The sequence below is a fragment of the Labeo rohita genome, chromosome 25 (genome assembly GCF_022985175.1).
Source record: "Labeo rohita strain BAU-BD-2019 chromosome 25, IGBB_LRoh.1.0, whole genome shotgun sequence".
Taxonomy (NCBI): domain Eukaryota; kingdom Metazoa; phylum Chordata; class Actinopteri; order Cypriniformes; family Cyprinidae; genus Labeo; species Labeo rohita.
In genome coordinates, this window is record NC_066893.1 from 8561963 (window position 1) to 8586664 (window position 24702).

At 33.2% G+C, this 24702-nt stretch overlaps 1 protein-coding gene across 4 annotated transcripts in view; it reads right to left on the bottom strand.

Moving 5' to 3' along the window:
• Nucleotides 1-24702, bottom strand: part of tln2b (talin 2b) — a 218459-nt gene that overhangs the window by 68102 nt on the left and 125655 nt on the right. For all 4 annotated transcript variants that reach the window (XM_051099290.1, XM_051099291.1, XM_051099289.1 and 1 more), the window contains exons 17-24: nt 24328-24426; nt 22012-22179; nt 19206-19500; nt 11708-11874; nt 5152-5280; nt 2838-2951; nt 2635-2748; nt 2409-2543 (exon numbers count right to left, since the gene is read on the bottom strand). In XM_051099290.1, coding sequence (XP_050955247.1) covers nt 2409-2543; nt 2635-2748; nt 2838-2951; nt 5152-5280; nt 11708-11874; nt 19206-19500; nt 22012-22179; nt 24328-24426 — 1221 coding nt within the window. The remainder of the gene's footprint in view (nt 1-2408; nt 2544-2634; nt 2749-2837; nt 2952-5151; nt 5281-11707; nt 11875-19205; nt 19501-22011; nt 22180-24327; nt 24427-24702) is intronic.

A 24702-nucleotide genomic window follows, 5' to 3' on the forward strand; every position in this document is an offset into this window, starting at 1 on the left:
AGTCCAATCTAAAGCAAGCGATTTGCAAACCCGCCCTGAAATTCCGATCTAAGTCAAATAATACGCGCTCCGAAATCCCCAAACTGAATCAAATGATTCACGACCCGTGCTCCGGAGTTCCAATCTAAATCAAATGATTTGCATTACGAGTTCTGAATTCCCGACCTGTATCAAATGATTTACAATCCATGCTCAGAAGTTCTGATCTAAATCAAATGATTCACGATCTGCGCTCCGTAGTCCCAAACTGAATCAAATGATTCATGACCCACGCTCCGGAGTTCCAATCTAAATCAAATGACTTGCATTAAGCGCTCCGAAGACCCAAACTGAATCAAATGATTCACAATCCACGCTCCGAAATTCCAATCTAAATCAAATGATTCGCATTACGAGTTCCGAAGTCCCGACCTGAATTAAATGATTCACGATCCACACTCCGAAGCTCCAATCTAAATCTACTGATTTACGATCCGCAATCCAAAGTCTCGACCTGAATTGAATGATTCACGATCCAGGCTCCGCGCTCTGAAGTTCCAAACTAAATCAAATGATTCACAATACGAGCTCCGAAGTCCAGACTTGTATCAAATGATTCACGATCCACGCTCCGAAGTTCCGATCTAAATCAAATTACTTGCATTATGAGTTCCAAAGTCCAGACCTGTATCAAATGATTCACAATTCATGCTCAGAAGTTCTGATCTAAATAAAATGATTCATGATTTGGGCTCCAAAATCCCAAACTGAATCAAATGATTCATGACCCATGCTCCGGAGTTCTAATATTAAACAAATGATTCGCATTACGCACTCCTAAGTCCCAACCTGAACCAAATAATTCACAATCTGTGCTCCGAAGTTGTGATCATAATCAAATGGTTCACAATCTGTGCTCCGAAGTCCCAAACTGAATCAAATGATTCACAATCCGCGCTTCAAAGTTCCGATCTAAATCAAACGATTCGCATTACGAGTTCCGAAGTCCTAACCTGAATCAAATGATTCACCATCCACACTCCGAAGCTCCAATCTAAATCTAATGATTTACGATCCGCAGTCCAAAGTCTCAACCTGAATTGAATGATTCACGATCCAGGCTCCGCTCTCTAAAAGTTCCGAACTAAATCAAATGATTCACATTACGAACTCTGAAGTCAAGACCTGTATCATATGATTCACAATCCACGCTCTGAAGTTCCGATCTAGATCAAATGATTCGCATTACGAGTTCTGAAGTCTCGACCTGAATCAAATGATTTGCGATCCACACTCTAAAGCTCCAGTCTAAATGATTTACGATCCGTGATCCAAAGTCTCGACCTGAATTGAATGGTTCACAATCCACGCTCCGAAGTTTCGATCTAACTCAATTGATTCACATTACGAGCTCCGAAGTCCCAACCTGAATCAAATGATTCACAATCCACGCTCCGGAGTTCCAATCTAAATCAAATGATTCACGATCTACGCTCCAAAGTCCCAAACTGAATCAACTGAATCAATGATTCACAATCCGTGCTCCAAAGATCTGATCTAATTAAATGATTCACAATCTGTGCTCCGAAGTTCTGATCTGAATTAAATGATTCACATTATGAGCTCCGAAGTCCCGACCTGAATCAAATGATTCACAATCCACGCTCTGAATTTCCGATGTAAATCAAATGATTCACGTTACGAGCTCCGAAGTCCAGAGCTGTATCATATGAATCACAATTCATGTTCCGAACATCCAATCTAAATCAAATGATTCGCATTACGAGTTCCAAAGTCCTGACCTGAATCAAATGATTTGCGATCCACACTCTGAAGCTCCAATCTAAACCTAATGAGTTACAATCCTCGATCCAAAGTCTCGACCTGAATCGAATGATTCACGATTCAGGCTCTGAAGTTCGGATCTAAATCAAATGATTCACATTACGAGCTCCGAAGTCCCAACCTGAATCAAATGATTCACAATCCACGCTCCGAATACCCGATCAAATCAAATGATTCCTGATCTGCGCTTCGAAGTCTCAAACTGAATCAAATGATTCACAATCCGGGCTTCGAAGTTCTGATCTAAATCAAATGATTCACTATTATTTCATTAATACATTGTCTTTGATTAATTCAAGCACTTTTTAAGTACCTCTTCAGGAAGATTGGTATTTGTGAGTTTTGGTGAGTTTTCCAGGCCCTTTCCAGACGTCCCTTTAAGCTCACACCCTGCACCCAAAATTCACCTACCAACTGTAAACATGACCAAACCTTAAATTCTGTCTGAACTGTCTCTTTCAAAACAGAGTAATGGAAAGATGAATGTCTACACCTGATGTAGTGCACTGCAGTAAGGTTTTTACAATCTGCTTCTGTGTTTAAAGGTGTTTTGGATCTACTAGGAGGCAGTGAACTGTGGGCACCTTTTGTGCAGCTGTGCGCAGCTCTGCCAGGCAGGTGGCCAGGTTCTTGGCGCATTGACCAAGTTGCATCGCAGCTGCCTGGTCCGTTACCGTCGGAACGGCCGCTTTAGCAGACGCCACCATTTTACTTCCCGGCTGTTTGGAGACAGAAACAACAACAAAAGCAAAGTGAAGATCATTCAATGCCAAATCTGAGGCTGCAAAACAAACAAAATGTGCATTTTACCTGTAGGAAACTCTGGCTGGCGATGATAAGGGCAAGTTGGGCACCAAGATCTTCCGGGTGGGCCTGACTGCCCCTCATTCCCTGCACTAGTTGTGGGATATGGTCAGCCACACCCTGGAGAGCATCCACAAATCCACAGTCGGAATAGCTTAACTCAAATTTAAAAATCCTAAAACTAAACAGAACAGAACTACCCACAATACCTTGCAGCTGAGCACGAGCTGCTGATGTGACATGGTGTTCTTATTGGATGCAGCTGCGTTCTGGGCGGCGGCAATGGTTTGTGTTGACGCGGCTGCGGCCTGCTTAGCTGCATTCTGTTCCAGACATATAACAATAACGAATTACAGCTTCAATAATTACTAACACAGCAAGTAACAAATGAGGACACAGTAGTATACAATAACATCTGGTAGGGCTGCACGATTTGGAGAAAAAAAGACAGATTTTTCGGATAAAAATATAAAATAAAATAAAAATAGAAAATAGTAAAACAACAACAACAAATATTATAAGTACTATTACTACTACTACTACTACAAAAAAAAGAAATATTACTACTAGAATATTACACTGTAAAATAAAAAAAATACATAATATAAAATTATATTTTATTTATGTATTTATTTATTTGGTAGGAATAATAATAATAATAATAATAATAATAATAATAATAATTATTATTATTATTACTATTGTTGTTATTATTACTACTAAAATGAAAATAGGAAATAAATATAAATATATATTTATATAAATATTTATTTTATAAATATATTACTACTACTACTACTACTACTACTATATAAATAAAAATAAGAAACATTACTACTTTAATATTACATTTTAAAATAAAAAAAAGAAACATTTATTTACTAGGAATAATAATAATAATAACAACAACAATATATATTAATATTATAAATATTATTATTATTATTATTATTAAAATAAAAACAGGAAATAGTAAAACAAGAAGTAATAAATATATTACTACTACTACTACTACTACTACTATATAAATAAAAAATAAATATTACTACTATAATATTACACTGTAAAATAAAATAGAATTTAATTAATTTAAAAATATAATTTATTTATTTAGTAATATTACTATTATATTACATTGCAAAATAAAAAAGAAAAAATAATGTATTTACTTCTACTACTACTACTACTACTACTAATAAAAATAATAAATATTATTATTATTATTATTATTATTATTATTACTAAAATAAAAATAGGAAATAGTAAAACAACAATTAGTAAATATATTATTACTATTACTATATAAATAAAAAGAAATATTACTACTATAATATTACACTGTAAAATAAAAAAAAGAATATAATTTAAATATATAATTAAATTATTTATTTAGTAGGAATAACAACAACAACAAAACAACAAAAAAAAACAACAACAATAATAAGAAGAAAATATTATCATTATTATCATTGCTAAAATAAAAACAATAAGTAAAATAACAACAATAATAATTAATAAATATATTATTACTACTACTATATAAATAAAAATGTTTAAATATTGTATATAGTAATGTACTAAAATAGTATTTCTATACTATTAAAAAAATAATAATAAAAAAATAAATATATTATTTATTTATTTAGTAGGAATAATAATAATAATAATAATAATAATAATAATAATAATAATAATAATAATAATAATAATAATTATTATTATTATTATTATTATTATTATTATACTACAAGGACTTTTATTTTAATAATCGTGCCGCACTAACATCTGGCATTATCCTGCACATGGTTAGACATTGCATTAACCGTACAAAGACATGACTGTTCCGACTGAATTTCATTACAGGTTCAGCAAGGATTGTAGAGCATTTGGGATGTTTATGGCCATGTCCATCATAAAAGGATTTAGCAAAATCCAGTGGCAACACGCTACACTTTAGAAGTAAGAGCAAAAGGCGGCGAGCAATAAGAAAAAAAGATTCTTTGTATTATGAAAGAATATTCCATGTGTGAGGAAGGATGATAGATGGAAGAGACAGTGGAAAAAAAAGAACCTCAAAAACAAAGCCATCTTTGTTGACGTGAAGAGACCAAACAGAACCAGAATGCTGGATTCCACTGGCCGAAACTGTTGGGCAATGGAAAAATACCCGCTATGGAAACTACCACATACAGGCTGATAAAAAGCCACCTCTTCCATGCTAATATGAGTTTTGTCCTAAACAGACAAAAAAAGTAGGGGCGGATGCTGCTGAGCTTAAAAAAAAAAAAAGGAAAAAACTATATAAAAGTAGCCTAAATTACCCTGACTGGAAAGTACTTGAGCGTTTGTACTGTAAATGATGACTGAAGGTTCATTTTGGGCAAGGGCTCGTAATCCGTTTTTACTTTTATCAGCGTTCTCCACACCACTATAATTTATTGTGTTCAAACCATGTGTTACAAAGCAGGATCAAACACTGAGCGGACGCTGAACAGGAGGTGGCAAAATAATGCACATCCTCACCTCCAGTCGGTGAATGAGTTTCTTTTTGATGGCGTTCTGAGCGGCTGCGTTGGTGGCGACCCTTAACCCTTCAGCAGCCTCGCGCAGCCTCTGCTGCTGGTCTTCATTTTCTGGGTATGCAGCGGCACCCTGCACAAACACAACACACCTACAATTACTGGATTTGTTTCATGTACTGTACCTAATTCTGTCAACTGGTTTTAAAAGCAGTCCATTGGATCATTTTTCTCACAGGCAATATGCAAGCAAACTGCTCGCTAAATTTATCCATTATAGGTTGTATAATGCCTAATATTTTAAACACATCATATGATATACATGGAAGCCAATTACCAACCAAAGTTTAAAAAAGGTTTATATAAAAATAAGGTTTAAAAAAACTAAAAACATTTTTTGTGATATACAAAAGTCAGAATTATGGTAAATAAAGTTGCATTTTTTTTTTTTTAGATATACAGTATAGCCACAGTTACAAGAAATAGAGAGTCATGATTATGGGTAATATTCACAGTATGTCTCAATTACAAGAAATAATCACTATTGTGAGATGTAAAGTCACAATTATGTGAAATAAAAACATTAAAAAAAATTTGTGAAATATAATGCTGCAGCTATAAAAAATTGTCTCAATTCTAAGATGTCACAATATAAAGATACAAGTTTTTTTGTTTGTTTGTTTGTTTTTAAATGTGACAATGTCAGAATAACCCTAAATAAATTCACATTTTTGCAACATATAAGGTATACATGGAAGCTAATTACCAACCAAAGTTTAAAAAAGGTTTAAATAAAAATTGTGTTTAAAAAAAAAACTAAAAACAACATTTTTTGTGACATACAAAGTCAGTATAATGGTAAATAAAGTTGCATTTTTTTCAGATATATAGCCACAGTAATAAAAAATAAAATCGCAATTATGAGTAACATTCACGATATGTCTAAATTACAAGAAATAATTACCATTGTGATATGTCATAATTATGTGAAATAAAAAAATAAAATTGTAAGATATGAATATACAGTTATCTGAAATAAAATAACATTCGTGACTTCAGTGGTGCCGCTGAGTTTGAACTTCCAAAATCAAGTTTAAATGGAACTTCAAAGCGCTATAAACGATCCCAGCTGAGGAAGAACGGTCTTATCTAGCGAAACAATCGTTTTTTTTTCTTTTTAAACAAATAGACAATTTATTGCCTTGCCTTGTCTTCTCTCTGCGATGCATATGCGTAATCTTTGTAATCCGGGTCAATACAGTTAGGGTATGTCGAAAAACTCCCATCTCGCTTTCTTCTTCAACGTCAAAATCATCCTACATCGCTGTTTTACCATTTTTTTGTAAAGGCCGTTTGATCATCTTTGCATGTTCAGTTTGTAAACACTGGGCCGGTACTTCTGCAGTGATGTAGGGCAATTTTGAAGTTGAGGAAGAAAATGAGACGGGAGTTTTTCAACATACCCTAACTGTCTTGAACCATAAAAAACACGCAGACTTAGACAAGACGAGCATTTGAGGTTAAAAACTATATAAATTGTCAATTTGTTTTGAAAATGACTCATCGTTTTGCCAGATAAGACCCTTCTTCCTTGGCTGTGATCTTTCAGAGCCATTTGAAGCTGCATTTACACTACATTTTGGAAGTTCAAACTTGGGGGCACCATTAAAGTCCATTATATGGAGATAATTCCTGAATTTTTTTCTCAAGAAACATAATTTCTTATCGACTGAAAAAAAGAAAGACAAGAACATCTTGGATGACAAGGGGGTGAGTAAATCATCTGTACATTTTTGTTCAGGAAGTGAACTTCTCCTTTAAAGCGATGATTGTGAATGGTAAAGTCACAATTATGAAATGTAGTCACAATTATGGGAAATTAAATCACAATTGTGAAACATAAAGTCACAATTGTTAGATGCAGTCACAATTATAGGACATTAAACAACAACTATGAGATATAAAGTCATAATAATGTGAAATAAAAACATTTGTGAGATAACGATGCAGCTATAAAAAGCAATCTCATTTGTGAGACAGTCAAAATATCGTAACTATTGCAGGGCTCTACGCTTACTTTTCTTTTTAGGAGCACTTGAGCTCCTAACATAAAAGATTTAGGAGCACAGTCAAAATTTTAGGAGCACCTTCTAATCAATAGTCAAAAAATCTGATTAAAAATTAGCCTTTCCATTATGAGGTGATATTTGACTCAAAGTGATTTACAGGGGAATTTTGTTTTTGGTATTTAATAACACCATTTGTTAATGGTATTTTTCTAACTTTATATAAATTTACACAGACCAAATTATAAAGGTAACACTTTTGTTTTTGTCCCCATTTTTCATGAGCTGAACTCAAAGGTCTAAGACTTTTTCTATGTACACAAAAGGCATATTTCTCTCAAATATTGTTCACAAATCTGTCTAAATCTGTGTTAGTGAGCACTTTTCCTATGCCGAGATAATCCATCCACCTCACAGGTGTGGCATATCAAGATGCTGATTAGACAGCATGATTAAAAGGCCACTCTAAAATGTGCAGTTTTATTACACATCACAATGCCACAGATGTTGCAAGTTTTGAGGGAGCGTGCAGTTGGCATGTTGACTGCAGGAATGTCCACCAAGCCGTCTCCAATGACGTTTCAGAGAATTTGGCAGTACATCCTACCGGCCTCACAACCGAAGACCATGTGTAACCACACCAGCCTAGGACCTCCACATCCAGCATCTTCACCTCCAAGATCGTCTGAGACCAGCCACCCGGACAGCTGCTGCAACAATCGGTTTGCATAACCAAAGAACTTCTGCACAAACTGTCAGAAACCATCTCAGGGAAGCTCATCTGCATGCTCATCGTCCTCATCAGGGTCTTGACCTGACTGCAGTTCGTCATCGTAACCGACTTGAGTGGGCAAATGCTCACATTCGATGGTGTCTGGCACGGATGAATGCCGGTTTTCACTGTACAGGGCAGATGGCAGACAGCATGTATGGCGTTGTGTGGGTGAGCGGTTTGCTGATGTCAACGTTGTGGATCGAGTGGCCCATGGTGGTGGTGGGGTTATGGTATGGGCAGGCGTATGTTATGGACAACGAACACAGGTGCATTTTATTGATGGCATTTTGAATGCACAGAGATATCGTGACGCGATCCTGAGGCCCATTGTTGTGCCATTCATCCACGACCATCACCTCATATTGCAGCATGATAATGCACGGCCCCATGTTGCAAGGATCTGTACACAGTTCCTGGAAACTGAAAACATCCCAGTTCTTGCATGGCCAGCATAATCACCAGACATGTCACCCATTCCTGTCAGTATCCAGCAACTTCACACAGCCATTGAAGAGGAGTGGACCGACATTCCACAGGCCACAATCAACAACCTGATCAACTCTATGCGAAGGAGACGTGTTGCACTGCGTGAGGCAAATGGTGGTCACACCAGATACTGACTGGTTTTCGAACCCCCCCAATACAGTAAAACTGCACATTTTTGAGTGGCCTTTTATTGTGGCCAGCCTAAGGCACACCTGTGCAATAATACTGTCTAATCAGCATCTTGATATGCCACACCTGTGAGGTGGATGGATTATCTCATCAAAGGAGAAGTGCTCACTAACACAGATTTAGACAGATTTGTGGACAATATTTGAGAGAAATTATTATTTTTTTATTAATTTGTACTACAGAGGTGGCACAAAAGAACACAAAAGTGGCTTGTAGGTGTATTTTCATATGTTTAATTAGGCTCAGGAGTGGCGTGAGTGCAATTAAATTCATAAATCCATATTGAGATTAATGTTTTAAATATAAAATTTTGAAAACAGAAATATTAAATGATTTAAATAACTGAAAAGATACTTTAAAAATAAAACTAAATATTCCAGTAGGTGGCGGCAAGTCACTGATTCATTCAACTGATTCGTTCAAACGGCTGATTCATTTAAGAACAAAGCAAGTGACTGTCTTTATGAACGGGAAATTGAATCATTGACTAGATTTGTTTAAAAACGAAACACTGCTGTAAAATAAAAAGTCACAATTATGAGAAATAAAATCACAATTATGAGATATAAAGGCACAACTATGAGATAAATCACAATTATGACATTAAATATTATGAGAGAACATGTCACACTTGCCTATTTTTACTGTGATGTGGAAATAGGCTTTCAAAAGTACATAATGACACACACAAAAAAAAATTATATATATATATATATTGCATAATATAATTGTATAATATATTGTTATTGTTTGTTATTATTATTATGACCTCACTATATTGCTTGTTTAGTTAGCAATTGGTATCCAGGTATCAAATCACAAATTAATACAGTTAATTACATCAATTTTGTGTAAAAACATCTAATCTCTGACTGTACAATTTTATAATAATCAAGAAAAAGACGTTTAAGCAGAGGCTGTTATATTTTAAATACAGTCATATATACCACAGTCATATATAAACTCTGACAGTATACATACTGCATATTGCTTTAGAAAATAGTAGCTAACATGCTATTTTGAAGTCTTGGTGTTTATCATTGTTTTATTTTATCTCCTTGCTTAATGGTTAAACAGAAAGTGAAAGGCAATTCTCAGAGGACGAAGTTGTCACAGATAAATCCCAGACTCGGTCAGCCCTGCGAAGGGAAATTTGTCAGCGACAGCAGAACTCTCAGCTACGCCATCCGCACACTTACGGCGCATTACAAAACATTCAATGCAAAGAGGAATTAGGGGCCGTCTGCTCCATCTCTGTTACCAAGGAAACCGTCTGTGGCTCATTCCTCCTCTTTACGTTTGATAATGGCAGTGATGTTGTGATTAATGCATCATGGATCAAATGTGCCTAACAAACCGTAAGCCTGCACTTCATACACCTGCATAAGGATCATATCCTGGCCATTTATACTTCTCTGTGTCCATCTTATCATGAGTTAAATGGAAATCATGGCTCAAGGCTCTTTCAGGTATCAGAGATGAAGCAGTCATGAAGAGATGAAGCACAATTTAAAGTGTGGCTGCTGATTCTGGGTCCTTGATTAGAAAAAAAAAAGATGAACATCTATCCACAGCATTCTTTTTTCAACCTCATTAAAAGATCTGTGGCAGTACCATAGTACAGTAACGGTTAAAATCTGATATTGTATTGAATACCTTGACATAGCCACCACTGATAAATTACTCCTAATTGTAATGCAGAATCTTTCATTTTCTGTGAAGCTGCTTTGCAACGATATGTATCCTGAAAAGTGCTGTACGAATAAATGTGAACTGAATTGAATTGAATGAACATGCACCATATTACCATGACAAGACAAAATATTTCAAAGCGCAACATGGTATTGCCATGGTATATGTCAAAAACGAGGTGTAGCCATGATACATGTTCAAAAACCAAACAAACAAACAACCTGAAACAAAACAAAAAACCAAACAAAAATGAAAACTACAAACAACAAAACAAAACAAGCAAACAAAAAAACTAACTAAACAAAAACCTCAAAACAACACAAAACAAAACAAAAAAAACTAAACTAAAAACCCCAAACACAAAAAGCAAAACAAATATAAATATATAAGCATATAAACAAATATAAAAAACTAAAAACCAAACAAAAACTAAACCCCTAACAAAAAACACAAAATTAAAACAAAAAATTACACAAACTAAACAAAAACAAACTAAATTAAAGACAAACTAAGACAAAACTAAATTAAAATCCCAAAACAAAACTTAAATCCTAAACACAAAAAGCAAAACAAAAAATACAAAAACAAAACAAAGAACTCAAAACAAAACTAAAAACCAAACCGAAACTAAAACTTCAAACAAAAACAAGATTAAAACAAAACAAAACGAAAACTAAACAAAAACCCCAAAACAACAACAACAAAAAAACAAAAACAAAACAAAAAACAAACATAAAACAAAACTAAAAGCTAAAGAAAAAAAAAAAACCCAAACCAAAACGAAGCCCCCCCCAAAAGAAACAAACTAAAAAACAAAACAAAAAAACAAATACACAAAGTCAAAATCACACTAAAACCCAGAAACAAAACTAAAAACCAAACCAAAACTAAAACACCAAGTACCATAAAAATAAAACAAACAAAAATGAAAACTAAACAGAACAAACCAAACAAAACAACAAAACAAACACACAAAATGACTAAACTAAAAAAAAAAAAAAAACCCAAAAAGCAAAACAAATCAATAAAAAAATAAAATAAAGACCTAAAGATTAAATAAATAAAACCAAATACCCCCCCCATATGAATCACCAAAAAAAACAAAAAAAAAACAAAAACAAAAACAAAAACAACAGAAACAAAGCTTAATACAAAATCAAAACAAAAACTCAAAACAAACCTAAAAGCCAAGATAACAAATGATACCATTAAAAAAAAAAAGATTATTTACGAAATACAAAATTATTATTTGGTAGAACTATCATGGTACCTGTTAAAAAATAAACAAGTCTAGAAATCATGGTATTTTTTACACTGTAAATAGAGTTTGTATCTTGCTTTAGTTTTCATACCTTCGCAGCTTCCACCATTCTGGCAGTGGCATCGGCCAACAGCTTGGCAGCCGCCAGCAGTTTCTTAGAATTATCCACATCGATTTCAGCCTCAGCGTCAGAGCGCATCGCATTCACCAAGTCTGAGGTGGCCTGGGCCAAAACCCGCGCCTGTCGTACCATTTCACCTGCAAATGCGAACATAAACGTTATTTAAACGCCACAATATCAGCATGCTGTGTGGGCAGATTTTTGTATTTCTTCAGAAACATCTACTGGCATATTCTTGGCTCCTTCCACTGTATATTCACTGTCCTTGACTTTCTCCAGACTGGAGGAGAAAAGAAAACCCAACAGCCATTCGGTGTTTCTTTGATGTGTGTGAATCTGGCTCCGCTGAAGCTGTTCTCTTTGAAAATCAATCTTTCTGCATTCTCTCTGCATATCGCTTCAGGAACGAAGCGCTCAAATGGTTGTGCACCCGTGTGACCTGAAGTACATCATTGATCAAGGGCCCTTTCAAAAGCGTGCCTACTCGTTTTCCATAAATGGACTCTGTATTTCCCGAACACCTACATAGATCCAGAAATACAAGCGTTGACGAGATTATCAAGGGAGAGAGGTGTGCTTAAGGGGTGTTTCACCTCTTGAAACGTAGGATGGATTCAGTGCGAAAATAGTAAGCTTGTTAAATCAACATGAAACAGCATTCACCCGTTTTACTTCTCTATTTCAGAGGCAAATGGGAAAAAAAAAGGTAGGACTTGATTTGATTCACTGGGAAATGAAAAGCAGGCTATTTTTTAACAGAATGGAGTCAGACCTGAATGCAAGTTTGCAGCTGAACGTGAGCGACAACCTCATTTCTGAAATACTGCCACGTTTGAGGATGCTTTTTGACTGGGATGTGAAGAGTAGAGGTCAAGTTCATCTTCGAAAACATCATCTCAATGTATTTAAACCGTAACACTTCTTTTAAAAACGCTAGGACTGGGTTTTTGACACAAATTTCACAATGATTTGATTCTGATTCACAAGCTTGCCATTCAATTCCACACATTGTAGACTATTTTGGATATATATCAGGTATGGTACATACAAAATTTTCTCAAGGAAAAACAAATCTTTCTACTAATGCTGTAAAATATACATGAGAGTCAGTTGGTACTACATTACTATAAACTGAAGTTACAGTATACACTGAAATTACACAAATTAAGTTTTTATAGTAGTGAACAAATACATAATTATATTTCTACTCTAGTTCGTTTTTTGAAATATAGTTTATATATATGTTTACTCATGTTTACTCCTTGCTGAAACCGGTATTAAAGCGGAGGAGATGATCGGTTCACGTGCTCGTCGCGTTGCCGCTCTTTAGCAGCGATCTGTGACTCAACATTAAACAGCACCAAAACGGCATTTATTGTTTGAATACTGTAATAAATTGGACAGAATTTGATGTCTCATACTTTGTTTCATATCAGAAGTAACAAAGCCCAAAGCTTACTACGATTTATTGGATGGGAGGCACTAATAATCCATTTATTAAGTGAAAACAGACAAGACTAATCGATCCTTGAGATTTAAGAAAGAATTGATTAAAATCAAGAAATTTAAATTTTTACCCAGCCCTAAAAATCGCACCGTATTTGCTGTTATTGCCGTTATTTGCATTAAATTAGTGCATTGACTACAACAATAGTCTAAAACAAGCCTTAAACAGCTGTTTGGCTGGTAAAAAAACCTCCTAACAAACGGTATTTACAGACAAAGGAGATTACTTAACGTATGTTTAGATTTATTACTACTTTTTCATTCTTCAAATGATATGTTTAGATTAACAATTAAAAAATATGGAAATAAATTAGCAACCAAGCAACAATTTTAACAGTGAGACAACTTTTTATACTACATCAGTAATACAATTATTTTATATAACTAATATCAAACAATATAAATAATATATAATTAATGTAATTATTGTATTTATAATAATATAAAAATATTAGTAACATTAGAATTCTATAAAATATTTTAATTAATAAAAAAAAAAGGATTTCATATGTCTTAATGTTCCAATTTTTATTACTAATGCATGCACTAAAAAAATATGATGGCGTTTTGGTGCCATGTTAAAAAAATGTAAAAAAAAAAAAAAAAAAAAAAAAAAAAAAAAAAAAAAAAGTCAAAATATTTTGAGAATAACATCAAACTTAGCATAATTATTTCATAGCAATGAGATTAAAGTCATAATATAATAATAACACAATAGCCTATGCACATGCAAATGGGATATTGGTAGCACCGGGAGATATTTCAAAGTCTCAGCTTTCAAAATCTGTCAGTTTTATAGCGAAATACAAACAATATATTACAATAATGTGTTTTTCACGCTATTTAATGAAGCCGTTGTATGCGCAGGCTATACTCTCAAAATATTTTAATTTTAATTGCTATGATTTAATTCTTGTAATTTTGATTTTATTCCCAAAACATTTAGACTTTATTCTCGAAATTTTGACTTTATTCTCTAAATATTTCACCTTTATTCTCGCAACATCTCAAAATTCCAACGTTATCCTTGTAATTTCGACTTTTTTTCCCTCATAGTTTCAACTTTATTCTCAAAACATTTTGACTTTATTCCTGAAACATTTAGACTTCATTCTTGTAATTTTGACTTTGTTCTCAAAATTTCAACTTTATTCTCGAAACATTCCGACTTTATTCCTGAAACATTTAGACTTTATTCTTGTAATTTTGACTATTTTCGAATAATTTAGACTTCATCCTTGAAATATTTCGACTTTATTCTCGTAATTTGACTTTATTCTCAAAATATTTTGACTTTATTCTCATAATTAAGACTTTATTCTCATAATTTCGACTTTATTCTTGTCATTTTGACTTTATTTTAGAAAATTTTAAACTTTATTTTCAAAATATTTCAACTTTATTTTCGAAACTTTCCAACTTTATCCTTGTAATTTCAACTTTTTTTCCTAGTAATTTCAACTTTATTTTTGAAAAATTTTGACTATTTTCGAAATTTCAATTTTATTCTGGAAACATTTCGACTTTATTCCCGTAATTTTGACTTTAGTTTTGTAACTTTGACTTGATTCTCAAAATATTACGACTTTAATTTCGTAATTTTAGATTTTTACTTTTTTTTTTTAATGTGGCACTAAAACACCGTTGTAGAAATATTATATTTTTTACAAATGTATTTTTAATTTTACAAAATTTGAGTGCATTTTAAGTGAATATTCTGTAAATATAAGCATAATCATTATTTATTGTAGTCTAAATTATTTATTTATCCAAAAAACATAAATCAAACCATTTAATTTGGTTCTGCATATTAGCTAAAGAAAAGAAAACTAGTGTTATTGTTCATAAAGCAATATCCTCCAATTGACCCTTCACAGTTTGATTGACAGGTGATCTGACCAATCATAAGGCAGAATCTGCTATTTTTGTCTGATAAACAAACCAGACATGAAAGTAGATTAACTGGTGTGTACTGAGGTCTTTTCGCAGTTGAAACAAAATACCTTTTGATGTACATTCATGTTTTTCATGCTAAAACTATTTAAAAGGAGGAAATGATCAATTCACGTAAGGCTTAAACTGAGGTGCTACAGCAATCTGTCACGACACGTAATGGTGTTTATTATTTAAATCGCTTACAAAATGACAAAATTTAAAAAGCTTCGACTTTGTGACCTGCTCTGTCTTGTCTATCGGCATATTGTCAGTTTCCTATTTGCCCCACAATGTATTTTTCACTGTGTCTTGTCGGACACAGCAACAGTAACGAAGGGGCGAGGGTCTTTGCGAAAGGTCAGTTGCCAGTATTACTAATGTTAAGGTCACATGGCTTAAGTGAGGTCAGCAAAAAATGAAATTAGTTTCAAAGGAGGTGAACTAGAGGAGGTAAATTTCAGTACATGAAAGGGTACAAAAAGCAATATTTATTTTTCTTTTGAACAACATGCACTGATGAATCATTCACAATACAAACAATAACGTGTATTAAATCAAACAGAGCCAGTATTGGTTTCTTGTTGATTTTTAAGCTAAACACATCTTTGATGATGCCGATTTGTTGACCCGGGTCGTTTATCATGTTTCATGTTGACGTTGAACAGTTGCAGTCAACCCCACCAGCACCTTTTGCCATGTGTTTTCCTTTAAAAAGTTCAAAGACAGGGCGTGCGTGATTGAGAGCAGATTTGATGCTCTGTAGTGGTTTTATATGACATGTTTTCGACAACTTGCGGGCACAGAATCTTTTGAGGATTCTTTAGACTTACGGCCATAGCATAACAATCATCTTCAGTTTTGAGAACGGCCCAAAAACACAGCACAGACCGCAGACAAAATCACTTTTAAGGCCCTCGAGTCAAAATAAAGCGGGGGTCAAATTCTCCCAGAAAAACAACAGAGACAAGATACAAAGGCTGAGCATACTAGCAAGCTAAATGTTTGCTAGAGCATCATAATGGAGAATGAATGTTACTTGTGGGTCACTAAAATAAGGGGTGAGATGTTAGCGTACAGCTGAGAGCTTCAAAATGAGGCCAGGAGCACCATAAAAATTGTGCAACTCTGAATATGGAAAAGCTAAACCTACTGTGTCACAGCACAGATATGCTTTGTTTGGACGATGTGCCTGAAAGATATTAAAGCTCTCTTGTGTATCACTGTATGCTTATTTGACTTTGATTTCCATTTATTAAATACATTCTCTGTAGCCTGGAATTGTTTTACATCCCGTGGTACAAGCCCATCTATCGCATTTAGCGGCACTTTCCAAGGCAAAAATCGCTATTCTATTGCTTGTTTTTGTGGTTAGGGGATTTGAACAATCCCTTAACCCCAAGTAATAAACATTGCCGCATAATTCATCCTGTACAGTGCATGATAGCTCAAATTGTGCAGCTTGTTGAGGAGAGGTGTGCTGTTACTTAGTGTTCAACCTTTTCAACCTTTAGCACATTAAGATAAACTAAATTAAAATGCCGAATTTTGCCTTGGCAACTAGCTGAAGAAAAGGATATTCTTTTTATGCTTTTTATTTTAGGTAACATTTATTTATATTTCAAATAAAATGTTTACATGAATAAATTTAAAATTAGTAGATTATTTTATTTTAGTGCATCAAGACAAACTAAATTAAAGTGAGAAACACTGCCTTGGCAACTAGCTGAAAAAAGGGGGAAAAAATACATATATATGTAAATACATATATATGTATATATATGTATATATACGTATATATATATATATATATATATATATATATATATGTACACTGACCAAAATTATAAATGCAGAACTTTTGTTTTTGCCCCATTTTTCATGAGCTGAACTCAAAGATCTAAGACTTTTTCTATGTACACAAAAGGCCTATTTCTCGTAAATATTGTTCACAAATCTGTCTAAATCTGTGTTAGTGAGCACTTCTGCTTTGCCGAGATAATCCATCCACCTTACAGGTGTGGCATATCAAGATGCTGATTAGACAGCGTCATTATTGCACAGCTGTGGGCTGGCTACAATAAAAGGCAGGGCTAGAAATTAACTTTTTTTTACTTGGTAGCACTGGTGCTCCCAACTTCAAAAAGTTAGGAGCACCAAAAAAAATAAAAAATAGGAGCGCCAAATGAATATTAAAGAGCACCACAACTGCAAATTGAGCAGAACAGCCAGCACTCGGCCCGGCATTCCTTTGTAGTAATGCACCGATCTTGATTCTTCATGGCCGATTCTGATTGCTGATGTTTTGCAAGCAAATGGGCTGATTCTGAAAGCCTTTTTTAAATATTTATTTTACACCTTAAGCAAGGGACAAAAAGGAATGAAAACATGAATACAGGATTGGCAGGAACTGGAACACACTGTCGTATACGCCGATCCAGAGCATCCCAAACATGCTCAATGGGTGACACGTCCGGTGAGTATCCTGGCCATGCAAGAACTGGGATGTTTTCAGCTTCCAGGAATTGTGTACAGTGATGGTCGTAGATGAATGGCACAACAATGGGCCTCAGGATCTCGTCACGGTATCTCTGTGGATTCAAAATACCATCAATAAAATGCACCTGTGTTCATTGTCCATAACATACGCCTGCCCATACCATAACCCCACTGTCACCATGGGCCACTCGATCCACAACGTTGACATCAGCAAACCGCTCACCCACACGACTCCATACACGCTGTCTGCCATCTGCCCTGTACAGTGAAAACCGGGATTCATCCGTGAAGAGAACACCTCTCCAAAGTGCCAGACGCCATCGAATGTGAGCATTTGCCCACCCAAGTCTGTTATGACGACGAACTGCAGTCAGGTCGAGACCCCGATGAGGACAATGAGCATGCAGATGAGCTTCCCTGAGACAGTTTCTGACAGTTTGTGCAGAAGTCCTTTGGTTATGCAAACCGATTGTTGTTGCAGCAGCTGTCCGGGTGGCTGGTCTCAGACGATGCTGGATGTGGAGGTCCTGGGCTGGTGTGGTTACACGTGGTCTGCGGTTGTGAGACCAGTTGTATGTACTGCCAAATTCTCTGAAACGCCTTCGGAGACGGCTTATGGTAAAGAAATGAACATTCAGTTCACGGGCAACAGCTCTGGTGGACATTCCTGCAGTCAGCATGCCAATTGCATGCTCCCTCATAACTTGCGACATCTGTGGCATTGTGTTGTGTGATAAAACTGCACATTTTAGAGTGGCCTTTTATTGTGGCCAGCTTAAGGCACACCTGTGCAATAATCATGCTGTCTAATCAGCATCTTGATATGCCACACCTGTGAGGTGGATGGATTATCTTGGCAAAGGAGAAGTGCTCCCTAACACAGATTTAGACAGATTTGTGAACAATATTTGAGAGAAACAAATGTACATAGAAAAAGTCTTAGATCTTTGAATTCAGCTCATAAAAAACGGGGTCAAAAACAAAAGTGTTGCGTTTATAATTGTGGTCAGTGTGTGTGTGTGTATGTATATATATATATATATATATATAGTTATTACCGGTAACATTTACTTATTTCAAATAAAATATTGAATATACTATAATAAAATATTCCCTTGGCAACTACCTGGAAAAAAAGGAAAATATATATATTTTTATTGTTATTTCAGGTAACATTTAGTTATTTCAAATAAAATGTTGAAATAAATAAGTTAATTATTTTATTTTAGTACATCAAGATAAACTGAGAACTGAGAACATTTAAACTGATAAAATGAGAAAGAAAATTGGATTTCATCAAAAATATCTTCATTTGTGTTCTGAAGATGAACAAAGGTCTTATGGAACGACATGGGGATGAGTAATTATTGACAATTTTTGGGTGAACTATCCCCCTTAAGGTCATATACCTAGAGGTGAGTTAGGTGCACTCTTGTAACTTAAAATCCCCTAACAACCCCTCAAAACACTTTAGCAACCTCATAACAATAACTATCAATATTTGGAAGCTGTCAGTTGAGGATAGTCTCACCTGCATCCCCCATTGAGGTGAAAATGCTCTCGGTTACAGTCATGATGGTGTCGGTAGCCTGGTCGTAGCGTCCGATGGGCTCGCCGCAGCTGGCGTAGTGGCGCACGTGCTGCAGGAGGTCGCTGAGGGCCTGGCTGACCGCGCCGGCCGCCATGTTCACCTGTCGGAGCAGCTCGCCCTCCTCCGAGGCGGCGTGACACGCCTTCACACAGCCCTCCACCGATCGCTCCACCAGACGTCCCGCCTCCACCAGCTGCTCCTGACACACCGGGGAGGAGATGGTGGGGCTCACCACCTACGACAATCGCACATAAACCGAAATAGACGGAAGACACTGCGTTCAGAATAGCGACAGATTATTTTGGGCATCAAGTGTAAGGGATGTGTGTGTTTTACTGATGAAAATATGAACTCAGAAGTCAAATAGTCTTAAGAAACTTCATGACACATAAAAAAAAAAGAAAAGCAAATTTAAGTAGTGGCCAACTCATGTATTGCTGATTAATCAGTCAGTATTTGATATTCAGAGTCTTTTGATGGATCAAAGTCTAGAGTTTCTTATTCGAAATGATTAACCAACAACATTTGTTGTCTTCAGTGCTGTTCTTTTTTAAACCCATCAAAATTCATGTTTAGATGATCTTCTATTTTTTTAAATCTATCCAAATAGGATTTCTTCATTCAATCTTTGTAAAAAAAAATCTAATTTTTAATCAACTCAAGTGTTGGATACTGTTAGAGTAGCTACATTTCTTGTGGTTTTTAGTCATTATGGATTTACATTTTTTCCTGTTTAAATTCCATTTATGAAACCCAATTAATAAAATATTAAAATATTATTAAATCAATAAAGCCTTGCCAATAACTTGCGTAATTAACTTAAACTTCCTTTAATTATATACATAATGTGATAATTATAATAAAAGTGGTATAGCCTATTATAACAATATATTAATACATTTATATAATGTTATTAAAATTACATAAAATATTTACATTTATTGTTTATTTAAACCAGCCTGAAAAACTTCACTACAGTTGGACCTAAAACACACAAAAATGTTATTAAAATATTACAATAAAAAAAGTTTTTTTTGAGTAAACATTTTATAAAATAAGTGCTCATTTTATTAATTACATTTTATTACTAAATTATAATTTTTTTAATAAATTATCATTTTTATATTTTTATAAATAAATTATTTTTATAATTTATTTGCATAATTTTATTAAGCAAAATTATGTTATATATCATACACTACCATTCAACAGTTTAGGGTCAATAAGATATATATTTTTTTAAAGATATTATTATTTTTATTATTTTTATAATTTGTTTTTATATTTTTTTTTAAGCAAACAAGTGTTATTTACTATTATTATACTACTATATATAATTTTTGGGGTCAGTAAGAATTTTTTAAATTAATTATTATTATTATTATTATTATTTAAATTTTATCATTTTATTAAGCAAAAAAAAAGTGTCATTTACTATCATTAAATTATGTTAAATATCATACACTATCATTCAAAAGTTTGGGGTCAGTAATTTTTTTTTCTTTTTAATTATTATTTTTCTTAGAATTTTATAAAGACAATACTATTTTTGTAATTTATTTGTATAAATTTATTAGGTAAAAAAAGTGTTATTTACTATTATCAAATTATGTTACATATCATACACTATCATTCAAAGGTTTGGGGTCAGTAAGTTTTTTTGTTTTTTAAAGAAATTATTATTTTAATAATTTGTATAATTTTACAAAGAAATTAATATTTTTGAATTATAAGTATGATTTTTTTAATATATATATTTAAAACTTTTTAGAAATAAATGGTTTTTTTTTTATAATTTGATTTGTATAATTTTATTAAGCAAAAAATATTAATTACTAATCAATAAATTATTTTATATACCAAACACTATCATTCAAAGTCAGTAAGATTTTTTAAATTTCTAATATATATATATTTTTTTATATTTTTTACATTTTATAAAGAAATTATTATTTTTGTATTTATTTATTAACTAATGTATTATTTATTATTATTTATTGATTTATTTATTATTTATTAATGTTAGAAATATATATATATATATATATATATATATATATATATATATTTATATATTTATTATTCATTTTTATAATTTATATTTAAGGAAAAAAGTGCTATTTACTATCATTAAAATACATTATATACCATACACTACCATTCAGTACTTTGGCATCAGTAAGATTTGTTTTAAAGAAAGTATTATTATTATAATTTTATAATTTGTAATTTTATTTACATTTATATTCTGACAAAAAAAATCAATTTTAAATAAATGCTGTTCTTTTGAACTTTCTATTCATCAAATGATGTCGAAAAAGGATCAAGGTTTCCACTAAAATACTGCAAAAAAGCTTTTCGATATTGATAATAAATGTTTCATAAGCAGCAAATCAGCATATTACAATGATTTCTGAAGGATCATGTGACACTGAAGATTGGAGTAATGATGATGCTGCATCACAAGAATAAATTAGATTTTAAAATATATTTCAAATAGAAAACAGTTTTTAAAAATTGTAATAATATTTCACTGTATTACTGTTATTACTGTATTTTTTTAAGTAAATAAATGCAGCACAAGAGACTTTTTTTGAAAAGCATTTCTAAATGACCCCTGAAACTAACACAAACAGATAATTGTATCTCCATACAGATGTGTTCTAGTGTATTCCAGATCACTTTTAATAAAAACTCATTTAAAAAGTGATTAGTAATATGTATAAATAAACTGTAAAAAAGGTACCTTAGTACAGGCCACCAGCTGTGATGTGGAGAGCGCGCACTGCGTGGCGGCGGTAATGACTCGGTTCTGCAGCGCCGTGTCCTCGGCCACCTGTGCCACGTTCTTGGCTTTCAGCACCAGCATGGCGGCGGCATTAGCTACGGCTTTAGCCAGGTTCATCATAATGTCCTGAAACATATTCGTCATCCAAGCAACACACTGTGAGGCAACCTGGCTCAGACTAATGAATGAAATAAACGCGAGGATAGAGTTTAACACAATAAAATAGAGGGCAATAAAAGGCTCTCAGAGGCTAACTGACTGTGACAGCATCAGCTGAACCACACCAAATCAAATTTTACGTGTCGAAAATAGGCGCTAAAGTGTTTACTACAAGACAAAACTGCTTTGCCAAGAAATAATGAGACGAGGAGCAAGTGATTGGCTGAGGGATTTGACATGAACCAATCAGTGAATGCTACAGTTTCACAGGTAAAAAAGAAAAATCACATTCATTTCCACCCTAAAAGATTTTTTCTAGTTTTATATTGTATTGTCATTTTGTATTGAATTACATCATTCACAAAATTATAAATACTACATTCTCTCTTTTTTAAAATAAATCAATAAATAATTGTCTGCATTCCAAATAACACATATTTTTATATGCAAGAGAAACTAACAAATGCTAAAAGAGACTTTTTTTAGCAAATGGCCAATCTTTTTAAAAAATTGTTATGAATTAAGGAAAAAAAAAAACATTCATTATAACATGGTAGTAGACATTCAAAATTAAATATAAATTGGTCAAAATAATTTAGCATAAAAATTCAAATTTAATGACAATTTTTATCGTTAGACACATTCATATTTTATGCATGCATTTTAATTTATAGGTTAAATAGATAAATTAATTAATTAATTAATTAATAAATATAGATTGTAATTATTTTAAATTGCAGTAAATTTTTTATTTCGCATATTTTTAATTTGATATTATATATATATATATATATATATATATATATATATATATATATATATGTATATATATATATATATATATGTATATATGTATATATATATATATATATATATATAACAAATAAACAAAAAATAGTATAGTAATTTGATATTTGATATACAATAGTAATTATTAGAAACTGCAGTAATTTTTTAATTTTGCATAAAAAAAAATGTAAAATGTATTTAATTAATTATTATAAATTGCAGTTAATTTTTTTATTTTTACTTAAAAATATTTTGGCAACATTTTGATATTTTATGCATTTTATATGTTAAAAGGATGAATAATTAAATTCACTAAAATTAAAGATTATAGACTGTAATTTATAAATTATTATGCCGTCAATTTGATGTGTGTGTTAAATGAATAAATGCGTAAATAAATCAATTAATAAAAGATTATAGATTGTAAGTATTATAAATTGCAGTCAATTTTTAATTTTTCATAAAAATTTGATGTTGAAAACATTTTGATGTTATGCATCATATATGTTCAAAGTGACCCCAGCTGTGAAAGATTTTTAGTGAATAAGGACTTACATTTTAAATTTCTATGACTTTTTCTATAAACAAAAAAAAACAAAATCTTTAAATATAGTGCATGAGATACTAACTAAAACCAGGGGTGCACATTTTTCAGTTTTTCAGCCTGGTTTTCGGGCACCTGGAGCATCTGGGGATTTGGTTTGGTCCTCACACTTTACATAGTGTGACCCATCAAATATAATATTACAAAAATGAATTAATAATAGTGATAATATTATTGCATTTTATTTTATTATTTTTTTAAATAAAATAATAAAATAATAAAGTGTCATTATTACCGTTATATGTTATAATAAAAAGAATATTAAATAAAAAATAATTTTATAGTGAACTTAAAAATAATACACACATACACAAGACGTTTTTCATATCCACAGCAACCCCAATAACACGATATTTATCCCCTGGAATACCACCCCCCCCAACCCCCGACACCCATTTAACAGGGGACCCCCCTCGAAACACAATTGGGCTAGTTTTGAGTAGCAATTACGAGGTTTTTGTTGGGAAAACCTGGCAACCTGTTGGCAAGTAAGTACAAGCGAATCTGTATGGTGTTTCTTGGGCCATTTTGACAGTCTGTTCACCACTACTTTCACTGTATGGAAAAGGGCGGCATGAACATTCCTCAAAACATCTGATTTTGTGCAGAAAAATCAGTGTATTCTTTTTTCCTGTTTTAAATGAATTTTTGCTTCAAATCAAAGCTTGAAATACTGTAAATGGACAGATGGACAGTGATCTATTCCAGAAAGAAAGACGCACCTGGAATCTCTCGTCGGTTTCTCCTTCTCCCATTTGTTTCAAAAGATCTCCGCTGGCCTGGCCGATGCTGCCCGCCGCCGTCAGCACCGTCTGTCTGGGCTGTGGGGCGACATTGGCACATAAAAAACTGACCCTCGTACTGCCACCACAAAGTCTCAGAACTCAACGCATGCCTAATCACATCCTGTCTATCAGCTCTGCACCCCACTACAATTACCCTGTCTTGCGCAAGCCAAACAAGTAAACAGATTGTGAGTGCGCTCGGCAAACCAAGAAGGAAAAACACAGCTTAACGAGTTCATTTTCAAATCCGCCTGTAAACAGCAGCGCGCTATTGGTGGATTAGATGTGCAGGAGTCGAGGGGTTTGCGTGTT